A 21,887-nucleotide genomic window follows, 5' to 3' on the forward strand; every position below is an offset into this window, starting at 1 on the left:
AGTTGGCCTAGTGTGTTTCTAGTGAACAAAAGGCAGGAGACTAGAATGTAAAACACAAAGGCCCTTTGTTTTAGATTGGCCCCATGCGTGCTAGCACCTTGCCAGATACAGGGATACAGAGTGCTCTACTTCACCAGAGGCTGAAGCTCCAGGCCATGGTGCTGCTGGGAAGTTGGCGACATTTTTTTTTTTTTAAGTAAAGCCTAATTGGAACAACATAGTTCATTTGGGACATGTCTTTGAAGGATCTCTTCCTCTCCTCTTTCTTCTTTGCTTCTTGACCCCACACCCGGGAGTTAAAGTAACTTGGCCTACTACAAACTGCCTGTCACAGTGTGCTACCTCGATACAGCCCTGAAGCAATAGGAAGGAGAGACGATGGAATGCCACCAACAGTCAAAACACACTCTTGTTTTAACAGCCAACTATCTTGGGTATTTTATCACCGGAACACAGGGTGGCCTAGCACATCTAGCCTGGGAAAATACCCTAGGAAAGCAGAAAATCCAATGTGTTTAAGATATTGTAATAGCCATTCGCCAAGAATATTACCTGAGGACGAGCCATTTTACCTGCCGCAATCTTCCTCTCTTCCTCTATCAAGGTAATGACTTTCCTATTGATAAGTGGCGCATTTGCACCCTGAATCTTCTCAATAATCTTACCATTCTACAAGAGGAAGTATAAAGAAAGTTTCATCTTCATAGTGAGTCAATAATTACCATTTACTCCCAACTAACTTGCCTTTCGTGGCTCCCAACTCCCACCAGTTTTTTCTTAGCTAATATAAGCAACCATTTGAAAATAGTGCTGGGGGGTGGGGAGTTGAGTACTAGAGTCAGCAATAAGACTTCCACACTTTGTCCTCTACACAGGTCATGCGGATGAGTGTGTCTCCATCTCCCTGCACTCTGGGTTTGCCTGCACCCCATCTCATTAGCACATTAGTACCCGACAGGAGCAGTCACCTCTTACCACCAACAGGGGTTCCTTTCTGTTGGGTGTGATGAAATACACCACACCGATTAAAGGCAATATTGAGAAAAGGGTTTATCTGGACCATATTTCATCACAGTCCGTCACTGAGAGAACTCGGGGCAGGAACTTGAAGTAAACCCGTGGAGGAACAGTGCTTGCTGGCTTGTCTTCAAGCTTTCTTATAAAGCCTAGGACACATGCCTAAGGATGGTGTCACCCTTTTCTGCACCAATTATTAACCAAGACAAATGCTCACAAATATGTCCACAGTCCAATCCAGTTTAGGTAATTACTCATTTAAGACTCTCCCATTAGACGACTATGTTATATTAGCCTGACAAGGAAAACTAATCCTTTTTGTCTTTCACTTTGTATGTACGATGCACCCGTGTATATGGGCCAGGAGAAGTCTTGTGTCTAACCCTATTAAGTAACAAATAAAAAACCCAAAGACCCACAAAATGACAGAGACACGTGGCACAGCAGCTACAGTGAAGAGTTAACAGTTCAAAGGGGCCCAGAGCATCTTGGTTCTCTGCAAGACTGTGTCCAATCGGGGACACCAGCTGAGGTATTGCTCTATCAGGAAAGGTTCCTTACTTTCAGATATGGAGGATTAATAAGAGAACAAGACGGGGGATTTTTTTGAAAAAAGAAAGAAAATATACTATGCAGAAGGGTAACAGACTACAAGGGTGAAGGACCTCAAGGAGACAGGGCAAGTGAGGAAACACTCCGGAAAACTTGGTCGGAACCAAGATTGAATGGTCTCAACACTCAGAAAAATCTAGAGCAATGGGGTCTCTGGCACTTTGGAAGGTGAAGGCTCCCCTTCCTCATTTCACTGGAATGCATACTATAGCAATGACTATCATTCTTCTATTTTAAAGATTTATTTAATGTTGAAATGTGTATGTGTGTGTGTGTATGCATGTGTGTGTATGTGTGTGTGTATGTGTGTGTGTATGTGTGTGTGTATGTGTGTGTGTGTATGTGTGTGTATGCATGTGTGTGTATGTGTGTATGCATGTGTGTGTGTGTATGCATGTGTGTGTATGTGTGTGTGTATGTGTGTGTGTATGTGTGTGTGTATGTGTGTGTGAGTGTGTGTGTGTGTGTGTATGTGTGTGTGTGTGTGTGTATGTGTGTGTGTATGTGTGTGTGTGTGTGTGTGTGTGTGTGTGTGTGTGTGTGTGTGTGTATGCACATACATGCAGTCAGTCTGGAGCTGAATTTGTGCGTGGCTGTGAACCATCTCTGTGACCGATGATGTGGGCTTAACTGCGGATCCACACCTCAAGTCTCCCAATTCAGTTCTGAAGGTTGCTTTTCTACTTTCTGAGAAGGATTGCAGGGAACAAGAGTAGATTCTGTCTGTGATTCGGCTGTAGGTCTAAGCATTCTCTGATAACTCTCTTGAGAAGAGTTGCTCCCGATGACACTTGCTAGAAAAGAGGTTTGTCCACAAGTGTTTAAGGGAATGATCAGTCAGCTGAGGACAGCTTTGTGGTTAGGGAATATTACTCTTCCACGGGTGGTCATCAGGGTGGTATGTTCAGAGAAACATCTGAGGCGTAAACACGGGGCTTAGTAGATGAAGGTATGTTGGGAAAAAATATCTTTGACAGAAAGGAGAATAAAGAATTCACAAGCAAGGCCAGAGTAGAGTGTCTGAAACTCCAATGGGGACAAGAAGACCAGGGTTTGAAAGTCAGACTTTACACCACATGCCAAACTGTGCGGCTGTGAGCAAGATTTATTCTCAGGTTGGTGGGAGAAAAAAAAAGTAATGCAATGGGTTCTAAGTCACAAAGAAAGATAAAGCAACTGAACCATGAATGAGAGACAGTAGGAGAGAGATCTATTTTGCTCAGGGTTCTGACAAAATCTGAACTCCCCACCCTCCCACATACAAATACAGCAGAAAGCAAAACCACTTTTAGATTGCAGGTAGTTTTCAAACTAGCCAATTCTCTCCTTTGTGTAGTTTCTTATGCTGTTTCCTTAAACTACACAGAGGCTAGGTGGCATCACACTGATCCTTTACAAGGTGAAAATTCTATACATCTAACTGCATACATTCCCCATCATGCAAGAACATGACACATTTTTGTTACTCAAGTAACTCAATAGTTCATTTTTTGAAATAGTTGCAAGTGTACTATTTAATAGGATTGAGAGCTTATACACAAGAGATGTTTTTAATAATTCTTTCTACTATTGAAAGATAAGTACCCTGCCCCAGAAGGGTGACTGAGTGCTATATGCTTCCATTGAGGTTTCTCCTGCTGACCACATGGTTGGGTACTTAACTTTAGACTGGTTTTAAAAAATAAGTTGTACTGTGTTGTTTCCTGGCGGTTACAGCTGTGCACCTATTACAACATATAGGTAAAGCATAGGCAGGTGTAAAGAAGGAAGTGACAGCTCCTCCAGCCCAGGTTAGACAACAGCAATACCAGCTCCAGAAATAAGCTTTCGACACGATTTGTGAACATACAGGCCAAAGCAAAAGGCATGAGAAAGAATGAGTGTAGACAGATGCCTTTGCACAAATCCGTGAATACTTGGAGGCAATTCTCTCCTGAAGCTCCTGTGAGCACAGCCCCTCACGCTGGTAAATGCTTTCTTATTTGTCTTTATTTCCTAATCAGCTCCATGTGTGATAGTCTTAACAAGCTCCTGGGAGATAAATTATTAAATTCATTATTAGACAAATAGAGGTGAGGCAAACTCTGAGCAATTACTACCACCAGCCAACAGCCCTGTGGTAACTTTCAGTGCTACCTGCTCCTTCATGTGGGTCAGATAAAGAGATGATGAATGCTATACTCACGAGACTAAAGAGGAACACAGGCTCACATTTATCTCGAAATGACTGGAGAGTCACAATGTTGTCAGCTTCAGCCTGAAGGATATTGTAAATGTTTTATACAGCAATGAGAAAGCAATATTCACACGGTTCTGTTTGCTATGTTCAAATGATAAAGAAGCACGCTTTTCTGCCCCCCCCCCAACATTTCTGGGGTTGTGATAGCTGTGTGAAGGATCAAAGGGCATGCATTAGCACATCAATGATCAATGATCAAGCCCTGTGCTATTTGGGGCCAACTGTACCTTTCAGTGTTCTCCTTGACCAAAAAAAAAAAAAAAAAAAAAAAAAAAAAAAAAAAAAAAAAAGCTCTCCTACATAGCTTAGAGACTACATAGAGTAAAACATCCATGCACCAGTTATCTGGTTCTGAAGCTTACAGCTAGCTGGCTCAGGTACACATCAATAAAATGTAAATCTTAAAAATTATTATTTTATAATATTTTAACACTTAAAGCATATCTTAATGATTGGTCTTAAGCAAATAATTATTCATCGATAATTGGACTCTAATAAAAAGTAGGTTCACAAAGCCTAATTGTCTCAACCATTAAATTTTACAATCATTTAATTTAGGTACATCAGTTTTGTCATTTTAAAAATTTATTTATGTGTATAAGAGACCAAGAAAGAAGGAGGGACACAGACTTACAGAGAGACAGACAGACAAAGAAGAGAATCTTTCTCTGCTTCTATCTTTCGAGTCCCAGGGATCAAGCTTATATGATCTTGCCTGCCAGAAAGTGCCTTTGCCCACTGAACTAGCACAACAGCCCTCAAGTTCTAAGTTAATTAAAATTGAAAATGCATGTCTGCGCTTGGTCTAGATCTCCAGTGTTCTGTTTGTGCATGAAGGTATATTGGCCAGCAAGCTTCTAACTGATTGTTAACTGGATATAGATTGAACTATACGTTATAACTAGATATAGATCAAATAATCAATACAATTGAGTCAAGTGAATTTGGCTGTGATGTTTAATCTCCTGTCACTTTTGATAACAAACAGCTGAAAGAGAAATTACCAACTTTGAAATATTTGTGCATAGATAGGTGCCCAGGGGTCTACTCCATGACACCCAGGAAACAGCCCACCATGATGTTAACTGAGGGGCACATATTAACCATGCTATGTGGCAATATCAACAGACATATGTCTGTTATATTTTTTGAGATTTTCAGTCATGATGAGTTATCTCAGCGTCATGGTAATTAGATAAAAATCATACTAATTCTCAAACCTAGTAGAACTACATCTAGAGTAAAACTGCCAAAACCAACGTGGTTTAGAGTGAGGACTGGCTGGTTCCTTAGGCTAAGAAAAGACTTGAAGTACAGGGGGATCTTTGAAAGCGGCAAACACGTCGAATAAAAACAAAAGAGCTTACGACGGCGAAGTGGAGAATCTCATCTTCATTCAGTTCATTTTTCAGTTTTCTGAATAAAGTTTGCAGGGCTTTGCAGGGTCCACACCAGGCTTGGTAAACATCAATCACTGAAAAATAAAATGGTGACATTTATCAAAAGGCAGAGTCAAAGGATCTGGAGGCTGGCACATTCCCATCCCAGGTGAGGGACCCCAGGAAGGCAGCTTTGAAACAGGGAGTTGAATTCTTCAAGGCGTCCCCAGGTGCTTGGAAACAAACCCTGAAGACCGGCAGCAGAGGGCTCCAGTACCTGTTAAGCCTTTGTTCAGCAACATCTCATCCCACAAGTTCTGATTATTGATGACTGTCTGCAAAAAGCAAAGTATGGTAAGATGTGGCAAGTGTCACTGCACCGGAAGAAGACCTGCAGGCTGGACAGACCCACCTGTAGCTGGACTTCACGCTTTTTGCTGGCCATTTGTCTGCTTCTGCATGGAATAGGAAAAAACAAAACAAAACAAAACACGGGGGATTTAAGTAATGTTCTCGTTGTATACCCAAACCGCATCTTACAGTACGGTCCAATTCCCTTTAGAAAATACTGGCCTGATCAGACTAACCTCTAGAGAGAGGTCAATGTCACAGGCAGACTACTGCATGCTGGGCCGGGGTTAACCCGACAAACCAAAGCAATGCCAGAATGTTATAGGCTTGTGTCATACTGTGTGTGTGTGTGTGTGTGTGTGTGTGTGTGTGTGTGTGTGTGTGTGTGCTGGTGTGCTGGTGTGCTGGTGTGCTGGTGTGCTAATAGTGTGGTGGTTCCTACACCCTCAGTAGAACATGTTAATTGGTGGTAAACATGCCTTTTACATATGCTGACTCCAATATTATTGAGTTTTTAGAACAAAATCACTACTGTTCTCTGGAGCACACCACAAATGCTCCATGAATGTTAACATCAAGGATGCATAGTAGAAGACATTAAGGTGAAAGGAAGGATTAACCCCTAAGACTGCATCCCAACAAAGTTACTATACACCATAGCGAAATGGACCCTCTCTGCTAGATCCTCAAAGACAATTTCAGTGGGCTCTGGTGCTGGGGTCTATGGCCCTTCATACTATGAACTCGTGAAACTCAGTACCTGGACCGCTGGGTCAGGCCCGGGCTGAAGATGGCAGGGCCCCTGATGTGCCTTCTTCCCCAGCAGGTCCAGTTAAAGGAGGGGATGAGGGATGCCTGGCATATCCCCCTGGAAGAGGAAGGGCAAGGACTTCAACGTTCAGCCCTCGAGGCGCGGCCCGCCCTTCCTTCCCTCCCTGTGGTGGAGGCTCGAGGACCCTGCAGGTAGAACGGATGGACACCAAGCCTAAAAATCCTCCAACTCCAGCTGCGTAGCTCTGGTAAGAAGGTTTCTAAGTTTCCACCACCTCAGGATCCCTCCCTCGGCTGCCTCATGTTGAGTTGCAGTCTCTGAGCCAATGAAGGGTCGCCACCCCGCCCCCATTAACATACCCAAGTGCACCCCTCAGAGCAGAGGACTTGGAAGCCTCCCTCCCAGGCTTTGAATGCTGTGCGATCAGCCAGCCACGTTTTACAGTAAACACACAAATCCCTCAAGGTGGAAAGGCAGCAGTCCTTCCTTCCTGCTGAGCTGACTCTCCACCTTTGATAATCTTTTCTCATGGTCTCACCCTCATCTTCTCCTTCCTCCAGTTCCCACCTTGGCACCTGGACTCACAAAACTGTCGTTTTAACTATTTACTTAAATAGTTTAGACTTACAGTTATGTTGCCAAAAAAAATGATACTCAGGGTTCCCATAAACGGTTTCTTTGGTTCCGAGATTAAGGATCTTCTAGGTTCATCATGGAGACCAAGATTCATCAGTCCAGTACTGAATTATTACGTAGACTTTATCTCAAGTCTTCACCTTTCCTACGAATGAGGCTTCCTTTAGACCAGGATCCAGTCCAGGAAGCATGTACTGTCAAAGGAGTGGGTATTCCACCATTGCTCGAACCAATATTATCAGCAGCAGGAGAAAAGTGGCTAAAACAAGGTATCTCCACATCACTGAGTACCACACCAATGTGTGTGCAGTGCTGAACCAAAACAAACAAACAACGACAAAAACCTACCAAGGTATGGTTTTAAATAAAAAGGGAAAAGAAATAGGATGCTATGAAGAGTGACGTTTGTGTACTCGATTCATACCTGACCCAAGCCTTGCTTTGGAACACGGTGTTATTTATTTATTCATGCGTGTCTCTCGATCCTTTTCCCCCACATTCTATGTGTCAAGCAAGTCAAAGGATGGTTAGAGGAAACGGTAACTGTGTGTGTTTACAGGAGTATGGTTTTCATCTGGAGTTGCAGTGCATACACGTAATGTGTGTAATGGGTCAGAGAAGCTGTTTTGAGACCTGCAGCAGCTGAACACTCACATAGAAAATGAAGCTATGCCACGCGCAATCGACCGTATTTATCCTAAAGAAACAAATTAAAAGCAACATAAAGGAGCAGAAAGAGAAGAAGGTGGTTCGGAAGGATGCTTGAGCTGAGCGGGGTTAGAGATTAGAAATGCTGTGTATACATGGAAGCAGAGCCCCTGTCTCTGCAGTGGAAGGTGGACCTGTGAAACTTCATCCTGATACTGCCTCCAGCTGTGTTCCATTAAATCTTTTCCAGATACATTTTAACTTCACGAAGATAAAGTTTATCTGCTTTTTTTTACTATATCAACAATATTTATGTTTTTCTTCTATATAAACAAAGTTTATCTGTTTTTTATCCTATATCAACATGCCATCTTACTTTACCAGGAACTCTTTTTTTCCCTAACTTTATAGCCCGCCCCCCTTCCAAACTTCCACAGACTCCTTCCCACATTACTTCTTCCTTCCTTGGCTCCAGTGACTCTTGTGGCCCTGTGTTTGTGAGATGCTTATCGTAAAGAACCAAATCAAGAAGTTTGCTAAGGAGCGGCCACGTGTGCTTGCCTCTTTCCTGTTCTCTTTGGTTGTTTCCCCTTGAGACAAAACCTGGTGACAGAGCATGACTTTAGAGGACAGAAAATGTGCCAGGGAGCAGGGAGCTCAGCAAAACGCTGTCCACATAAGCCTCAAGCGGAGGCTGGACCTTTGTAATATAAACAATCGGATTACCAATTCGTGTGCCAACTGGGAGTGGGTTTTCTAGCAAAACCTTTGCAGAAGTCCACGGACCCCCTAGTTCTGAAAATACTAAAACAGTAAGATCTTGGGGAATTTTCTGTTTGCTGAAGCTATTTAACTCATCCAACAAAATCTAAACCTTTCTCCTTAGTGTACTCTTCCTGAAGTCTGTGTGTGAATTTCTCACGTGTTTATAGAAACATGTTTGCATGTTTATAGAAACATTTTGTTTGCTGTCTCTTCTAGTTGGACATCACACTTGGAAACACTTCGTTGCAACTTCTCAGCATGTCCACCAGGTGGCACTATGCGCTTCTGAGGCTACAACGGAAGCTGTCCAAAAGGAACTCCCACAAAACATCTCACCACATGCTGCCTCCGGGACTCAGAAGTTTCCCTGCCTGAAGTATACTGAGGATAAACTACAACCTGGGTTCCTACACCCTGGCTTTGCATTGATTATCTTGTTGCGGATCTTCGTAATAATGCCATATACTGCATGCTCCATGTTTAAATATATTACTGCATATATGGTTTATTTAGAAATGCTTTCTTCTACCTGACTCAACAACTCTTAGCTCACCATTCTGCTGTGCATCACATACTCTTTAAGCAGGAACCATCAAACACATGTTCACTTTTGTAAGCACAGTTTCTAAAACCACCATCAATTAAAGTTGCTAACAGTGACCTTTAGTGGGTGTGTCCTTGAATAGCAACTGTGTTCAGTTGTCTCTTATGCCCAGGGAACCAAAATGTTCTTAGCTGGTTTCCACAACCCTGGGAGACATGAGTTACTACAGTAAGTTGAAAATGGGGCTGGAGAGATGGCTGAGCAGTTAAGAGCACTGACTGTTCTTCCAGAGGCCCTGAATTCAATTCCCAGCACCCACATGTAATGGTAATCCAATGCCCTCCTCTGGTGTGTCTGAAGAGAGTGACAGTGTACTCATATACATACAAGTAAATAGATAATTTTTTAAAGTTGAGAATGCATTTTTGAATGGGAATAGGTTATTCCAGATCTATGCTATTTTTGCTGCTGACTTCTCAGAAGTGCTAAGAACTTCTCATCTTACAGTTGTGGAAACTGAGACCCCAAACTGACAAGAAAATAGCCCAAGTAGCAGGACTTTTGTGTCAAAGATCTACTGCTTTACCTCACACGGGACAGGTATGTCTTCACTTCACTCACGGATCAGCTTCTGCATGGGAAAAGATGCTATTGTGGGACACAGCATCCCGCCTCTCCTCGGAATCAACTCCCACACTTGTGACTGTAGGTTTTTCTTATTTCTTTACTTTGGTAAAGGAACTGGTTCCCTCGTGTTCTCTTTTACTCACTCATTTAGTGCCATGTGTATGGGAGCTTTGCCCACACGTATGTCTATGCTTCAAAAGCTCGTACTGCCCTCCGAAGCCAGAATCCCATGAAACTGGAGCTACACACAATCCTTTGCTACCATGTGGGTGCTAAAATATCAAACTCTAAAAAAGTTAAACCTCGAAAAGAGTATTTGTGCTTTGGACCTCTGAACTATCTCTTTACCACATGTCCAATCCTTCTTGGTTACAATGGGGTCTGAACGATTCTGCTAATTTTGCCGAACACATGACATCTGACCACATAATAAGGTAAGTCATATGTTGGGAAATGTGTGGCAGTTGCCATAGCAACTGATGCCAAAGGGTCCTTGTCACCTAGGGGTGACATCATCACTGGGTTCAGAGACTGTAAACAGTTTCTGATGCCAACAATTACATTTTAAAAAACAATGTGGATCACTTAATTTGAGATGCCTCCTCATCGATAAATGGTAATGTTTTCTTGTGAGGTGAATTTCTGGGAGTAGTACAAAGTCGCTTTCTGATTGGGCTTAGCTTCCATCCTATAAAATAGAACCTATGCCTGACACTATCGAAGGAGCCAAACACCTGTGACTAGATAACTCTAGGAAAAAACTCAATATTATGATTATGATAAATGACAACTAATGACTTATTTCTATACCCATAGATGAGCAGAGCATCCCTCAACCTTTCTGGAAGAAGCCTTTCCTTGCAGTAGATGGAAGTTGACTCAAGAGCCTCAACTGGCTATGCACAAAGTGAGTGAATGATACATTTGCATCCTCTAGGTTCAAAGGTCTCTGAAGAAGGGGCAGACATATTGTAAGAGCTAGAGGTGGTCCATCACATCAAGGAAATTGTGCTTTCCTTCAATAATACAGATGCTAAGTGAACTCAGTAACTGTAACAGCATGCACAAGACCTTTACAAGCTCCAACAGGACGAAATCTTAGTTATCCTGGGGAACAGGGGAGGTGGGCATGAAATCCCATCATCAGCTGAGGATCTGGTATTTTGGAGTTTCTGGGTGAGAAGAGTCACTTTTCTTTAATGTGACTACTGATAGGCTGACCACACACTGGTGCTGGCCACACTCCCAATACCAACCAGCAACACAATTGGGAAAGGAGGAGGAGGGAGAGGAGGAGGGAGAGGAGGAGGGAGAGGAGGAGGGAGAGGAGGAGGGAGAGGAGGAGGGAGAGGAGGAGGGAGAGGAGGAGGGAGAGGAGGAGGAGAAAAGCCATTTTCAAGTAAGGTGGAAATGGGATTCAAGGAAAGGCTGATGATGGAAATTGTAATGGAGTTAGGGATGGATGTTTTCAGAATCCATCCAGTTGAGCATTGCACATCTGAGCATTGAACAGAATGCTCAAAGAATTAATGCAATTATTGGGGGAGAAACTGAGCACAGTGGAGTAGACACAGGTCAGTAGAACAAAATAAAGTATCTAGAATTTTTTCTTATCATTGGGAACATTAAAACAATCACACAGACAGCCCTTGCAGGATTGCCCAAACCTTGAATTTGTGGAGCAGAGAGAAGTGCAGCAACTTCACTGAAGTATGCAAAGATAAAATAAAAGCATCACTGGGCCATGTAGTAATCTGAGGAAATGTGTTAAATACTGCATCTTATCTGATTTTTGAGTTCAAAATTCTATGGCCACCTTAAATTTTTAATACTATATATATATATATATATATATTGTACAGAGATGTGCTTTTATTTCTTACTTGCAGAGGGTGGTAGCATTAGGGTTTATAAAGTATAATAATGTTAATTTGGATAAAGAATGTGACTGAATACTTATTTTGAAAACATTGGCTTAATGTTTGTGTGATTTATTTTATTGCTAGAAATACTTCTACACGGGATAATGTGGCTTCATACGGAAAGGAGGAAAGGCTGTGTGTTTATTCTATCATAACACAGAAGACATTTGATTCAGTATTGTTAGGAAGTTGTCCTGTGTCCTTTTTGTATTCTAGATCTCAGTTGCTTTCTCTACCCAATGAATTGGGTGCTTTATAGCTAGTGAATCACAGGGGTGAAAATCAGAACATTTTCAGAAAAAAATTAAGAGGATTAAAGAACTTGTTTTTTAAAAATATAATTAATTTTAAAACATTCATTTCCTGTGTGTGCTTGTATGTACATGTACAGTAGTGCTGAGGTTCATGTATGTGGAAGTGGTCAGAGGACAACCTGCAGGATCTGGTTTTCTCCTGCTACTGTGTGCTTTCCAAAGATCAAACTCAAGTCAGATGTAGTGACAAGTACCTTTACTTACCCAGCCAGCTCACAAGCTGAATGTTTATTATTGAAAATATTTTCAATTGTCTACATTTGAGATCATTTATAATGTGACTTAATCCCTTAAACCCAACAGCAAGGTGTTAGCAATGGGTTAGGGACTTTGCTGTGGTAACCTTATATAGTTGATAAGGGGGAGCCCTCGTGCAATCACAAGGCCACAGGCCTACAGGGGAAGGGGTTAAATCTAACCTTCCTTAAGGACATCCTCTGACTCCAACACAAGGTCATTCTTGAGAAACAACAGTGTGGAACCCTCAGAATTACCTCCCAATGCTGCCACACTGGGGGGTGTAGTTTTAGTCCAATACATAGAACTTGAAAGAATGTATTGACACCACAGCATACGTAAGACCTGTTTTCATTATTAGTCATGATGGACTAACAGCAAAGAATGGATTAAAAATGAATGATATTCTGCAATGATGGATCTGTGATTTCTTTAAAGGGGGCATAGAAATTTGTTATCATTACTTGGGTGTGGTAATATTTAATTTAGTTAGAATATGTATCATCTGGTTTTGCTGGAACCAAGGATGAAAAGGGCTTGAGGTCCACAACAGGGATGTGTGACAAGAGACACTCAAGAGATGTTGGATGTCCTCACAGCTTTGCACACATGTAGTGTTTAAAGAGCTAGAGACAAGCATGTTTTCAGTTACCCCAAAAATGGTAGGACAAAGATGCCAAGGAGACCATTACTTATGCAATTGTGGTGATAACGTCTCATGTTTCAGATAAGGAGATTAATGATATCATCTAAGTTTTCAGTATATTTTATTCGTCTAGGTGTTTGTCTGCATGTATGTCTGTTTACCACATGCATGCCTAGTTCCCAGCTAGGCCAGAAAGTGTTGGATAGCCTTAAAATTGAATGACAGATGTCGGGGGGCTGCCATATGGGTGCTGGGCATTGGACCCGGTACTATAGAAGAGCATCCATTGCTCTTAACCAGTGAGCCTTTTCTCCAGATGACTATCTTTCTTCTACTTTGGAGAGTGGTTTATGTGCCCAGAGAATTTGAAGAAAGCAGTTTTATAACACTGAACATATCCAGTCTGAAGTTGCAGGCTTGCAAGCAATTGGCATGGCCTGGGAGGACAGAAGGCGTGGCCTAGGAGGACAGAAGGTGTGGCCTGGGAGGACAGAAGGCATGGCCTAGGAGGACAGAAGGTGTGGCCTGGGAGGACAGAAGGCGTGGCCTGGAAGGACAGAAGGCGTGGCCTGGGAGGACAGAAGGCACATCTGAAATGTGTAGTTAAAGGATGAGGGCATGCAGGAGAGTAATCAGGAACATCACTATTTGGGAACAGATAGAATCCATGAATATTAGGAAAGAAAACAACAAGGAATCACCAGAGCCAGCAAGAGGAGCAGAAAGGGATGCTGTGGGCAGTCAAATAATGGCACAGGATAAGAAGGAAAACTTTGGGAATGATCCAGGCCTAAGTGGAGTCAGGGACAGAAAGACAAGACCCAAGCAGCCTGAGCAGAATGGTCACAACATTAATGTGAGCACAGCTGAGTCACACAAGAAAGCTGCACAGGGAGTGAATTCAAAGAGAACAGAATGAGAAAGGACCAATGCCTGCTAGAGTCTAAAGAGTGATGGAATGGAGGGGAGGCCAGCCCATCGCCATGGAAAGGAGGTGGTAGAGGGCTTGTCTAGACATTAGTAAGGTGCTGCTTTTATAGTCACTGGAGGAGACGTTGCTGAGCTGGGAGACCAGAGAGGAGAAAGCACAGATGGAGGGACAGCCTCAGAAGAGAGGAAGAACATCTCTTCCAGCAGGATCCAAAGCAACAACAAACAATACATAACCTCTCTACAGTCTACCTTATTATTGCAATCATTTCTACTATGTTTGTGCAAATTATTTCTATAAAGGACATCTTGATGGGTCCTTGCAGTAGACAAATGCTACCTATAAAAAAAGACAAATCTATGTATAAAAGCAGTATTGTATCTAATCTCTAATCCCAATCATTTCAAATTACTTTAAAACACAAGATAAATTTACAAAGATTAGGTGTCCATATTATGCTTATATAAATACCGAATAAAAATAACATTGTACATGCAATTGTTAGGCAAAATAGTTTCAGGCATTAATGGATACAGCTAAGTGTGATTGCCAATTTATACTTTTATACTCCCACACTATCTTCAATATTCCTATGTGTACATATAGTCTCTGCTGCGTATGGTTTGTATATTATACACACACACACACACACATTATTCATCAGGTGACTTCACTAGTGTTTGTGTCATTTGAGTGAAAACACAAATATTACTGGTGGAAAGTGACCTACTGAGCTTTGCTCCAGTAGAAGTTGAGATGCCTCGAGGAGTGGTTGGTTGCTTTCTGGTTTCCATAGAAAACAATGCCAACCAGTCAGTCAACTTCTGTGCATTTTGTTGCCTTTTGCTAGCTTTCTGACTCCGGACATGTTTCCTATGACGTCTCCATGAGGCCAGATGGAATGGCGGTGTCTCTATCAGCTCGCTCAAATTTCCTGACCTCCTGTCCTACCAATATTTTTGCGTCGGATTATAATGTTGGTGGCTTCTGTGAGGGTTGACTGGCTGAAATTTACAGTTCCCAGCTTATGGTGAATATTCAGTAATTATTACCAATTTCTTCGCAGAAAAATTACTTTGTACTACATTTCTTAGTTTCTCTGTGTGCAATTACATTCTTTTTAAAGCTTCTGAGAGCATCATTTCACAAAGGATTTTATACCAACCAATACAAATAAAATAGAGGTGAGGTGCAAGACAGAGGGAGAAGACTATGGGGATGTTTGATCAGAGGGTGGCTGCCACAAATGCCCCATTATGCTGAGTCACCGGTCAATAAAGGAGACAACATTTGACTACAGTGTTTGATTTTAGGTCATCTTAACACCATTATGTCATTTGAGACAAATTGCTCTTTCCACAGAATGCAAAAGGTCATGAATACCCATGACACATCGTTCTGTATTAAATTGCTTTGGTTCTCACAAAGATAGCATAACACGGTTGGATTTGGTCTCTAGACACATACACTGGAAACAATGATGAAATGCAAGAAACTATGGTTTTTAAGACATCAAATGGGCATAAGCAAAGCAGGGTGGTGATCAACAGGAGATGTGCTAAATTAGATGATCCCTCCTCCCTTCACTCTTTCCCCTAAAGTCCTCTCCCTGCCCTCCTCCTTACTCCCTCCTCCCCCTGCACTCCTCCCCTCTGTACTCATCTCCTTCGACTTCTCCACACCCTCCTAACCCTAACCCTAACCTCACATTCTGCTGGGTCCCAGCAAGTTGTGGAAAGGAGAATACAAAAGTGCAATAGGAACTCCACTCACTGTTCACAGAGAGCTGGGAGTGGTGCATACTCCCACTGGGGACACTGACATACTTAACTTAGTGGGTGTGGGGTGGAGTACCCAATGCCACTGGCTGAGCCCTGGAGAATTAATCACCTGACAGGACACTGCAGTGAACCTGCTTAACAAGTCTTAGACACAGCCCCTAAAAGGACCAAACTACAACCCTGAAAAAATAATAAGAAAAGCAGAAAATAGTCAATTTCTGACCAGGTAGAAATTCCACTGGATGCAATTGAATTAAAAATGACAGATATGGTGCCAGAGAGAGAAATCAACAATTAAGAGCACTTCGTAGTTCTACCAGAGGACTGGAGTTCATCTCCAATATCAGAAGGTTCACAAATGTCTGGAATTCCAGATCCCAGGAGATCTGCATTTGCTTCTGGCCTTCATAGACATCCACACATATCCACAGTCTCATATATCCACCACACACACACACACACACACACACACACACACACACACACACACATACACACACACACATACACACACACACACACACACACACACACACACACACACACACACCCCTTTTTTAAAATGGCAAAAGACTGAATCAGAAGGAAAGGACCATCATGAAAACAACAATCAAGAGAAGGTGTTTCAGAAATGACATCATTCTGAGACTCACTGGGTAAGGTCATTTCTGTAATTTGGATCTTAAAGATCTCCCCAAATTAGATAAGCGCTTGACCTCAAGCCAGTGTTGCTATCAGGAGGTAGAGGAATCTTTAAAAGGTGAGGTCTACCAGAAAGCTGTCTGGTTAGTGGCATGTACAGTCTGATGAAGACAACACCATCCCTTGAATAGGATTGTGGACCCCAGCCTTATAGCACCCCCTTCACATTTCTAGCCAAATACATTATAAGATGTCCATTAGATTTGAACATGCAGAGCTAGCTGTGTGTGTGACCACTTCACTTTCTTCATTGAATCTGTTAGATGAAAACGGCCTGGAATCTGAACTTTACAACCAGCTGTTAAGGTACTTAGTGATATTTATTAGGCTTGAGCAGGAAAACTAAGGGGAAGAAAGTAAGAAAAGCAAATTGGTGCTGAGGAAGTCTTTCTAAAAACAAGAAGATGGTAAAGGGAAATCTTTGAGACTCTGTCCCTGCAACATATCCCACCCAAACTGCAAGAGCCACAAGGTAAGCTCACAAAGCTCTCAGAAGCAGCATTTCTTGTCCTTTCATATTTAGTGAGTTACTTACTCATATCTAAATTATCCAGCATTTTGACAGCCAAGGAAATGATGTAATTATTTTCTGTACTCTGCCTCTGGTAATTCTGTGCCTTCTTAAATACTTCCAAAATTTCCCTGGATTTTATAATTTCTCAGATAGCATATGAAGTTCTAGACATTTTGTGTCAGTTCTTGCTGTCTCCCCACCCCCACCCCATCCCTGGCTGTCTCCCCACCCTCACCCCATCCCTGGCTGTCTCCCTACCTTCACCCCATCCCTGGCTGTCTCCCCACCCTCACCCCATCCCTGTCTGTCTCCCTACCTTCACCCCATCCCTGGCTGTCTCCCCACCCTCACCCCATCCCTGGCTGTCTCCCTACCTTCACCCCATCCCTGGCTGTCTCCCCACCCTCACCCCATCCCTGGCTGTCTCCCCACCCCCTACCCCATCCCTGGCTGTCTCCCCACCCCCTACCCCATCCCTGGCTGTCTCCCCACCCTCACCCCATCCCTGGCTGTCTCCCTAACCTCACCCCATCCCTGGCTGTCTCCCCACCCCCACCCCATCCCTGGCTGTCTCCCCACCCCCTACCCCATCCCTGTCTGTCTCCCCACCTTCACCCCATCCCTGGCTGTCTCCCCACCCCCTACCCCATCCCTGGCTGTCTCCCCACCCTCACCCCATCCCTGGCTGTCTCCCCACCCTCACCCCATCCCTGGCTGTCTCCCCACCCCCACCCCATCCCTGTCTGTCTCCCTACCTTCACCCCATCCCTGGCTGTCTCCCCACCCTCACCCCATCCCTGGCTGTCTCCCTACCTTCACCCCATCCCTGGCTGTCTCCCCACCCTCACCCCATCCCTGGCTGTCTCCCCACCCCCTACCCCATCCCTGGCTGTCTCCCCACCCCCTACCCCATCCCTGGCTGTCTCCCCACCCTCACCCCATCCCTGGCTGTCTCCCTAACCTCACCCCATCCCTGGCTGTCTCCCCACCCCCACCCCATCCCTGGCTGTCTCCCCACCCCCTACCCCATCCCTGTCTGTCTCCCCACCTTCACCCCATCCCTGGCTGTCTCCCCACCCCCTACCCCATCCCTGGCTGTCTCCCCACCCTCACCCCATCCCTGGCTGTCTCCCCACCCTCACCCCATCCCTGGCTGTCTCCCCACCCCCACCCCATCCCTGGCTGTCTCCACACCCTCACCCCATCCCTGGCTGTCTCCCCACCCTCACCCCATCCCTGGCTGTCTCCCTACCTTCACCCCATCCCTGGCTGTCTCTCCACCTTCACCCCATCCCTGGCTGTCTCCCCACCCCCTACCCCATCCCTGGCTGTCTCCCTACCTTCACCCCATCCCTGGCTGTCTCCCTACCTTCACCCCATCCCTGGCTGTCTCCCCACCTTCACCCCATCCCTGAATGTCTCCCCACCCTCACCCCATCCCTGGCTGTCTCCCCACCCTCACCCCATCCCTGGCTGTCTCCCTAACCTCACCCCATCCCTGGCTGTCTCCCCACCCCCACCCCATCCCTGGCTGTCTCCCCACCCTCACCCCATCCCTGGCTGTCTCCCCACCCCCACCCCATCCCTGGCTGTCTCCCCACCCTCACCCCATCCCTGGCTGTCTCCCCACCCTCACCCCATCCCTGGCTGTCTCCCCATCCCCACCCCATTCCTGGCTGTCTCCCCAACCCCAACCCCATCCTCAGTTGCAGTTATTTGCCTAAAGTAACAATAGCCTAAGGTTTTGTAACTTTAAAATGTCCAGTCATGGCCATAGCTTTCACCCCTCTAGAATATCCCGTGACAAAACACATATGTAATTAGCTTCAATTTTCAGAATCTAAAATGCAAATGTGCTGCTCAGAGAGGAATCAATAGCTTAGTCTGAGGCTGGGCTTCTCTCTCTAGCCTTTGACCTCATCTCTGAAGCTCCAGATGTCAGAGATGTCACTGCACAGGGTCCTAATTATCTCTGTAGGTTATTTTATTTTATTATTTCATGTATTTATTCATAATTAATTAAGATATCTTTTATTATATTCATGTGTGCATGTCTATATACCATTTATATGTCTGGTGCCTTTGAAGGCCAGAAAAAGTGTCAGATGGCTTGAAATTGGAGTTATAGATGGTTGTGAGCCACCAACTGGCTTAAACAAAGTCCTCTGGAAGAACAGTGACGAGCCATCTCTCCAGCATTACATGTCTTTTCTTATTAATGAAATTATCTCATCCAAAAAAACTTCTCTAGGAACTTGTGGCTCCAATTTTGACTAAGCATAATATCTACAGAGGCCTATTTACTTCAAAATGAGAGACTAGACCTTAATATCTGGGCTTTGAATGAAATTGTAACTTACAGTGTGGTCAATATGCTTTATCTATCAACTATATTGCCTGTGACATTTGCTTTCAGCTGTCCCTCTGAATACTGGGTAAACAAAACTAAAAATCTATATGTGTGGTGGCAGAAGACAATATCATTCAGGAGGCCATACTTTGGTCATTGTCACAGGTTCACCTTATAAAACACCAAGGCTGCTGTGATTTTTTAAAATGCCTCTGTGAAGTCCAGCATTAGTAAAAGGGAATCATGTAGAGGCACAGAACAGAGTAAAATTAAATGTAAAGATAGGAGCTTGGAAGATGCTAGACTGTCCCGGCTGTGGCCTGGGAACACAGATTTAAATTACCCTAAAATTCCATGTCCCGACTTAGTGACAGTCTAGTGGATTTTTGTAATAACAGAACAAAAGAGTGATAAATGTAAATGATAAAATATAAGTAATAAAATGTAATAAATGAAAGTAGCCTGTAAATACATTGTGGAAACATAAGTCAGTAGGCTGATGTCAAGTGGAGAAGCCTTTGTTATATAGGTCCCAGATACTACCTGATGATACTGTTAGCCTTTTGGTTGGTGAAAACTAGGCATCTGCTAGGTTAATACAGTCTGTTGGCTTTATATGTTAGTCTGTTAGTCAATATGTCCAACTATGTCCAACACAGAGATGGGCAAAAAAGGCTAATTAGGGTATAAATTTAGCCTGCGATAAATTGTAATTAGGCTCTGGGTGTGCAGCGTTCCAACCTCCCACAGTAACCAAACTTCTAATCAGTTAATTGACTATGCAGAAGATTCAGTTGAAGGTCTAATTTCTTCCTGGTTCACAGAGCAGGGAAAAGCAGACAACAAAACTAAGGGGAAATGAAGCCATAGACATACTAAGAAAGAAACATTAAAACCAAGCCTAATTTCTGAAAAACCAAAATCACTAAGGTAGAGTTGAAAATGTCTCTGATCACTTATTATGGCTAAAGAGAAAAAAATTTGTGCATCTCAACAGACAGGTGTTCTAGAATAATTAGACTAATCAAATAAAGCAGATCTATATTCCATACCCAACACGTATATTAGCTCAAAATAGATCACAGACCAAAACATAAAACACAAAAATAGATCCTCCAAAGTGAGCACAGAGAGAAACCAAGCAACCCTGGGTTGAGTCTTTGAAGCCCAGAGGGAAAAAATGATAAGCTAGAATTGATTAAAGAAAAAATTCTATTCTGAAAAAGAATAAAAGGACAGAGAAAAACATTTATACTAGATATTATTGATTAAACATTCTTAGCTTCAGTACACAAAAAATTTTTGAAATCAACAATAAAAAAATTTATTGGATAGTCTCTATATTTACATTTTAAATGTTATCCCCTTTTCTCCACTCCCATCCCCCTCCCCCTTTACCTCCATGAAGGTGCTCCATCTCTCAGCCACCCTCTCAACCTCTGCTCCTTGGCATTCCCCTACACTGGGAAAACTCCTTCTCTGGACCAAAGGCCTCTCTTCCCCTTGTTGCCAGACAATGCTATTCTCTGCTACATATGAAAACAGTAGCCATGGGTCTCTCCATGTGTGCTCAATGGTTGGTGTTTTAGTCCCTGGGAACTCTGGAGGGTTTGGTTGGTTGGCAATGTTGTTCTTCCTGTGAGGTTGCAAATTCTTTCAGCTCCTTCAGTCCTTTCTTCAGCCCATTTATTGGGGTCCTCGTGTTGAGTCCAATGGTTAACCTCAAACATCCTCAACTGTATCTGTATGACCCTAGCAGAGCCTCTAATGAGGCATCCATATCTGGTTCTTACCAGTAAGCACTTTTTGTCATCAGCAATAGTGGTTGGGTTTTATGGCTGTATATGGGGTGGATCCCCAAGTAAGGAAGCCTCTGGATGATCTTTTCTTCAATCCCTGCTCCTCTATTTGTCCCTGTATTTCCTCCCTGTATTTTGTTCTCCCTCCTAAGAAGGACTGAGGAGGCATCCACATTCTGGACTTTCTTCTTTTTGAGCTACATTAAGGTCTGTGAATTGATTCTTGGGTATTCAGAGCTTTGGGGGCTAGTATCTGCTTATCAGTGAGTACATAGCATGAGTGTTCTTTGGTGACTGTGATATCTCACTCAGGATGATAGTTTCTAGTTCTATCCATTTGCCTGTAAATTTGATGAAGTCATTGTTTTTAATAGCTGAGTGCTCCATTGTATAAATGTACCATATTTTCTATATCCATTTCTCTGCTGAAGGACAACTAGATTCTTTCCACCTTCTGACTATTATAAATAAGGCTGCTATGAACATGGTAAAGCATGTGTCCTTGTTATATGTTGGAGCATCTTTTGGGTATATGCCCAAGAGTCATATAGCTGGTTCCTCAGGTCCACTATGTCCAATTCTCTGAGGAACTGCCAGACTGATTTCTAGAGTGGTTGTACCAGCTTACAATCCCACCAACAATGGGAGGTGTTCCTAAGCATATACTTGGGATATCTGAAGGGTTACAACCACAGAAATCTCTGTATGGAATGCCTATAGTATGGAAGATGACACTCTCCAGAAGGTCAGTAGAAAAATGTTTTTAACAAGGATGAGATACTATTTGATACTGACAAGGATGGCAATACCTGCCTGCCACAACGAAAAACTCAGATTATTCTATAAGGTTTTATGGTTCCAATCATGTGCGTCTGACAACCGCAAAGCTATTAAGGAACCAAAAGTTTAGTGGTCCAAAGGTTAGGACAAGGGAGAGATGGATACAGATGCCCAGAAGAATTGAAACTATTCTCTATGCTGCCATAACAGCAAATACATACCATCATGCAGTTTAACAAACCCCTAGAATAAATAAAACCAAGAATGGACTCTAACACCATCTGTAGACTTTGAGCTATCCTGAAAGCTATATGGATGTAC

General features: G+C 43.3%; 1 protein-coding gene across 1 annotated transcript in view; it reads right to left on the bottom strand.

Annotated features, from left to right (window-relative positions):
* The window catches only part of NME8 (NME/NM23 family member 8), a gene marked incomplete at both ends in the record, with an annotated part of 41,544 nt that extends 35,852 nt beyond the window's left edge, over window positions 1-5,692 (bottom strand). Inside the window, 5 exons of the mRNA XM_080918510.1 lie at window positions 553-669; window positions 3,815-3,886; window positions 5,236-5,342; window positions 5,525-5,582; window positions 5,660-5,692. Coding sequence (XP_080774636.1) covers window positions 553-669; window positions 3,815-3,886; window positions 5,236-5,342; window positions 5,525-5,582; window positions 5,660-5,692 — 387 coding nt within the window. The remainder of the gene's footprint in view (window positions 1-552; window positions 670-3,814; window positions 3,887-5,235; window positions 5,343-5,524; window positions 5,583-5,659) is intronic.
* Window positions 5,693-21,887: the final 16,195 nt, after the last annotated feature.

The sequence above is a fragment of the Micromys minutus genome (assembly GCF_963924665.1).
Source record: "Micromys minutus genome assembly, chromosome: 6".
NCBI classification, from domain to species: Eukaryota; Metazoa; Chordata; class Mammalia; order Rodentia; family Muridae; genus Micromys; species Micromys minutus.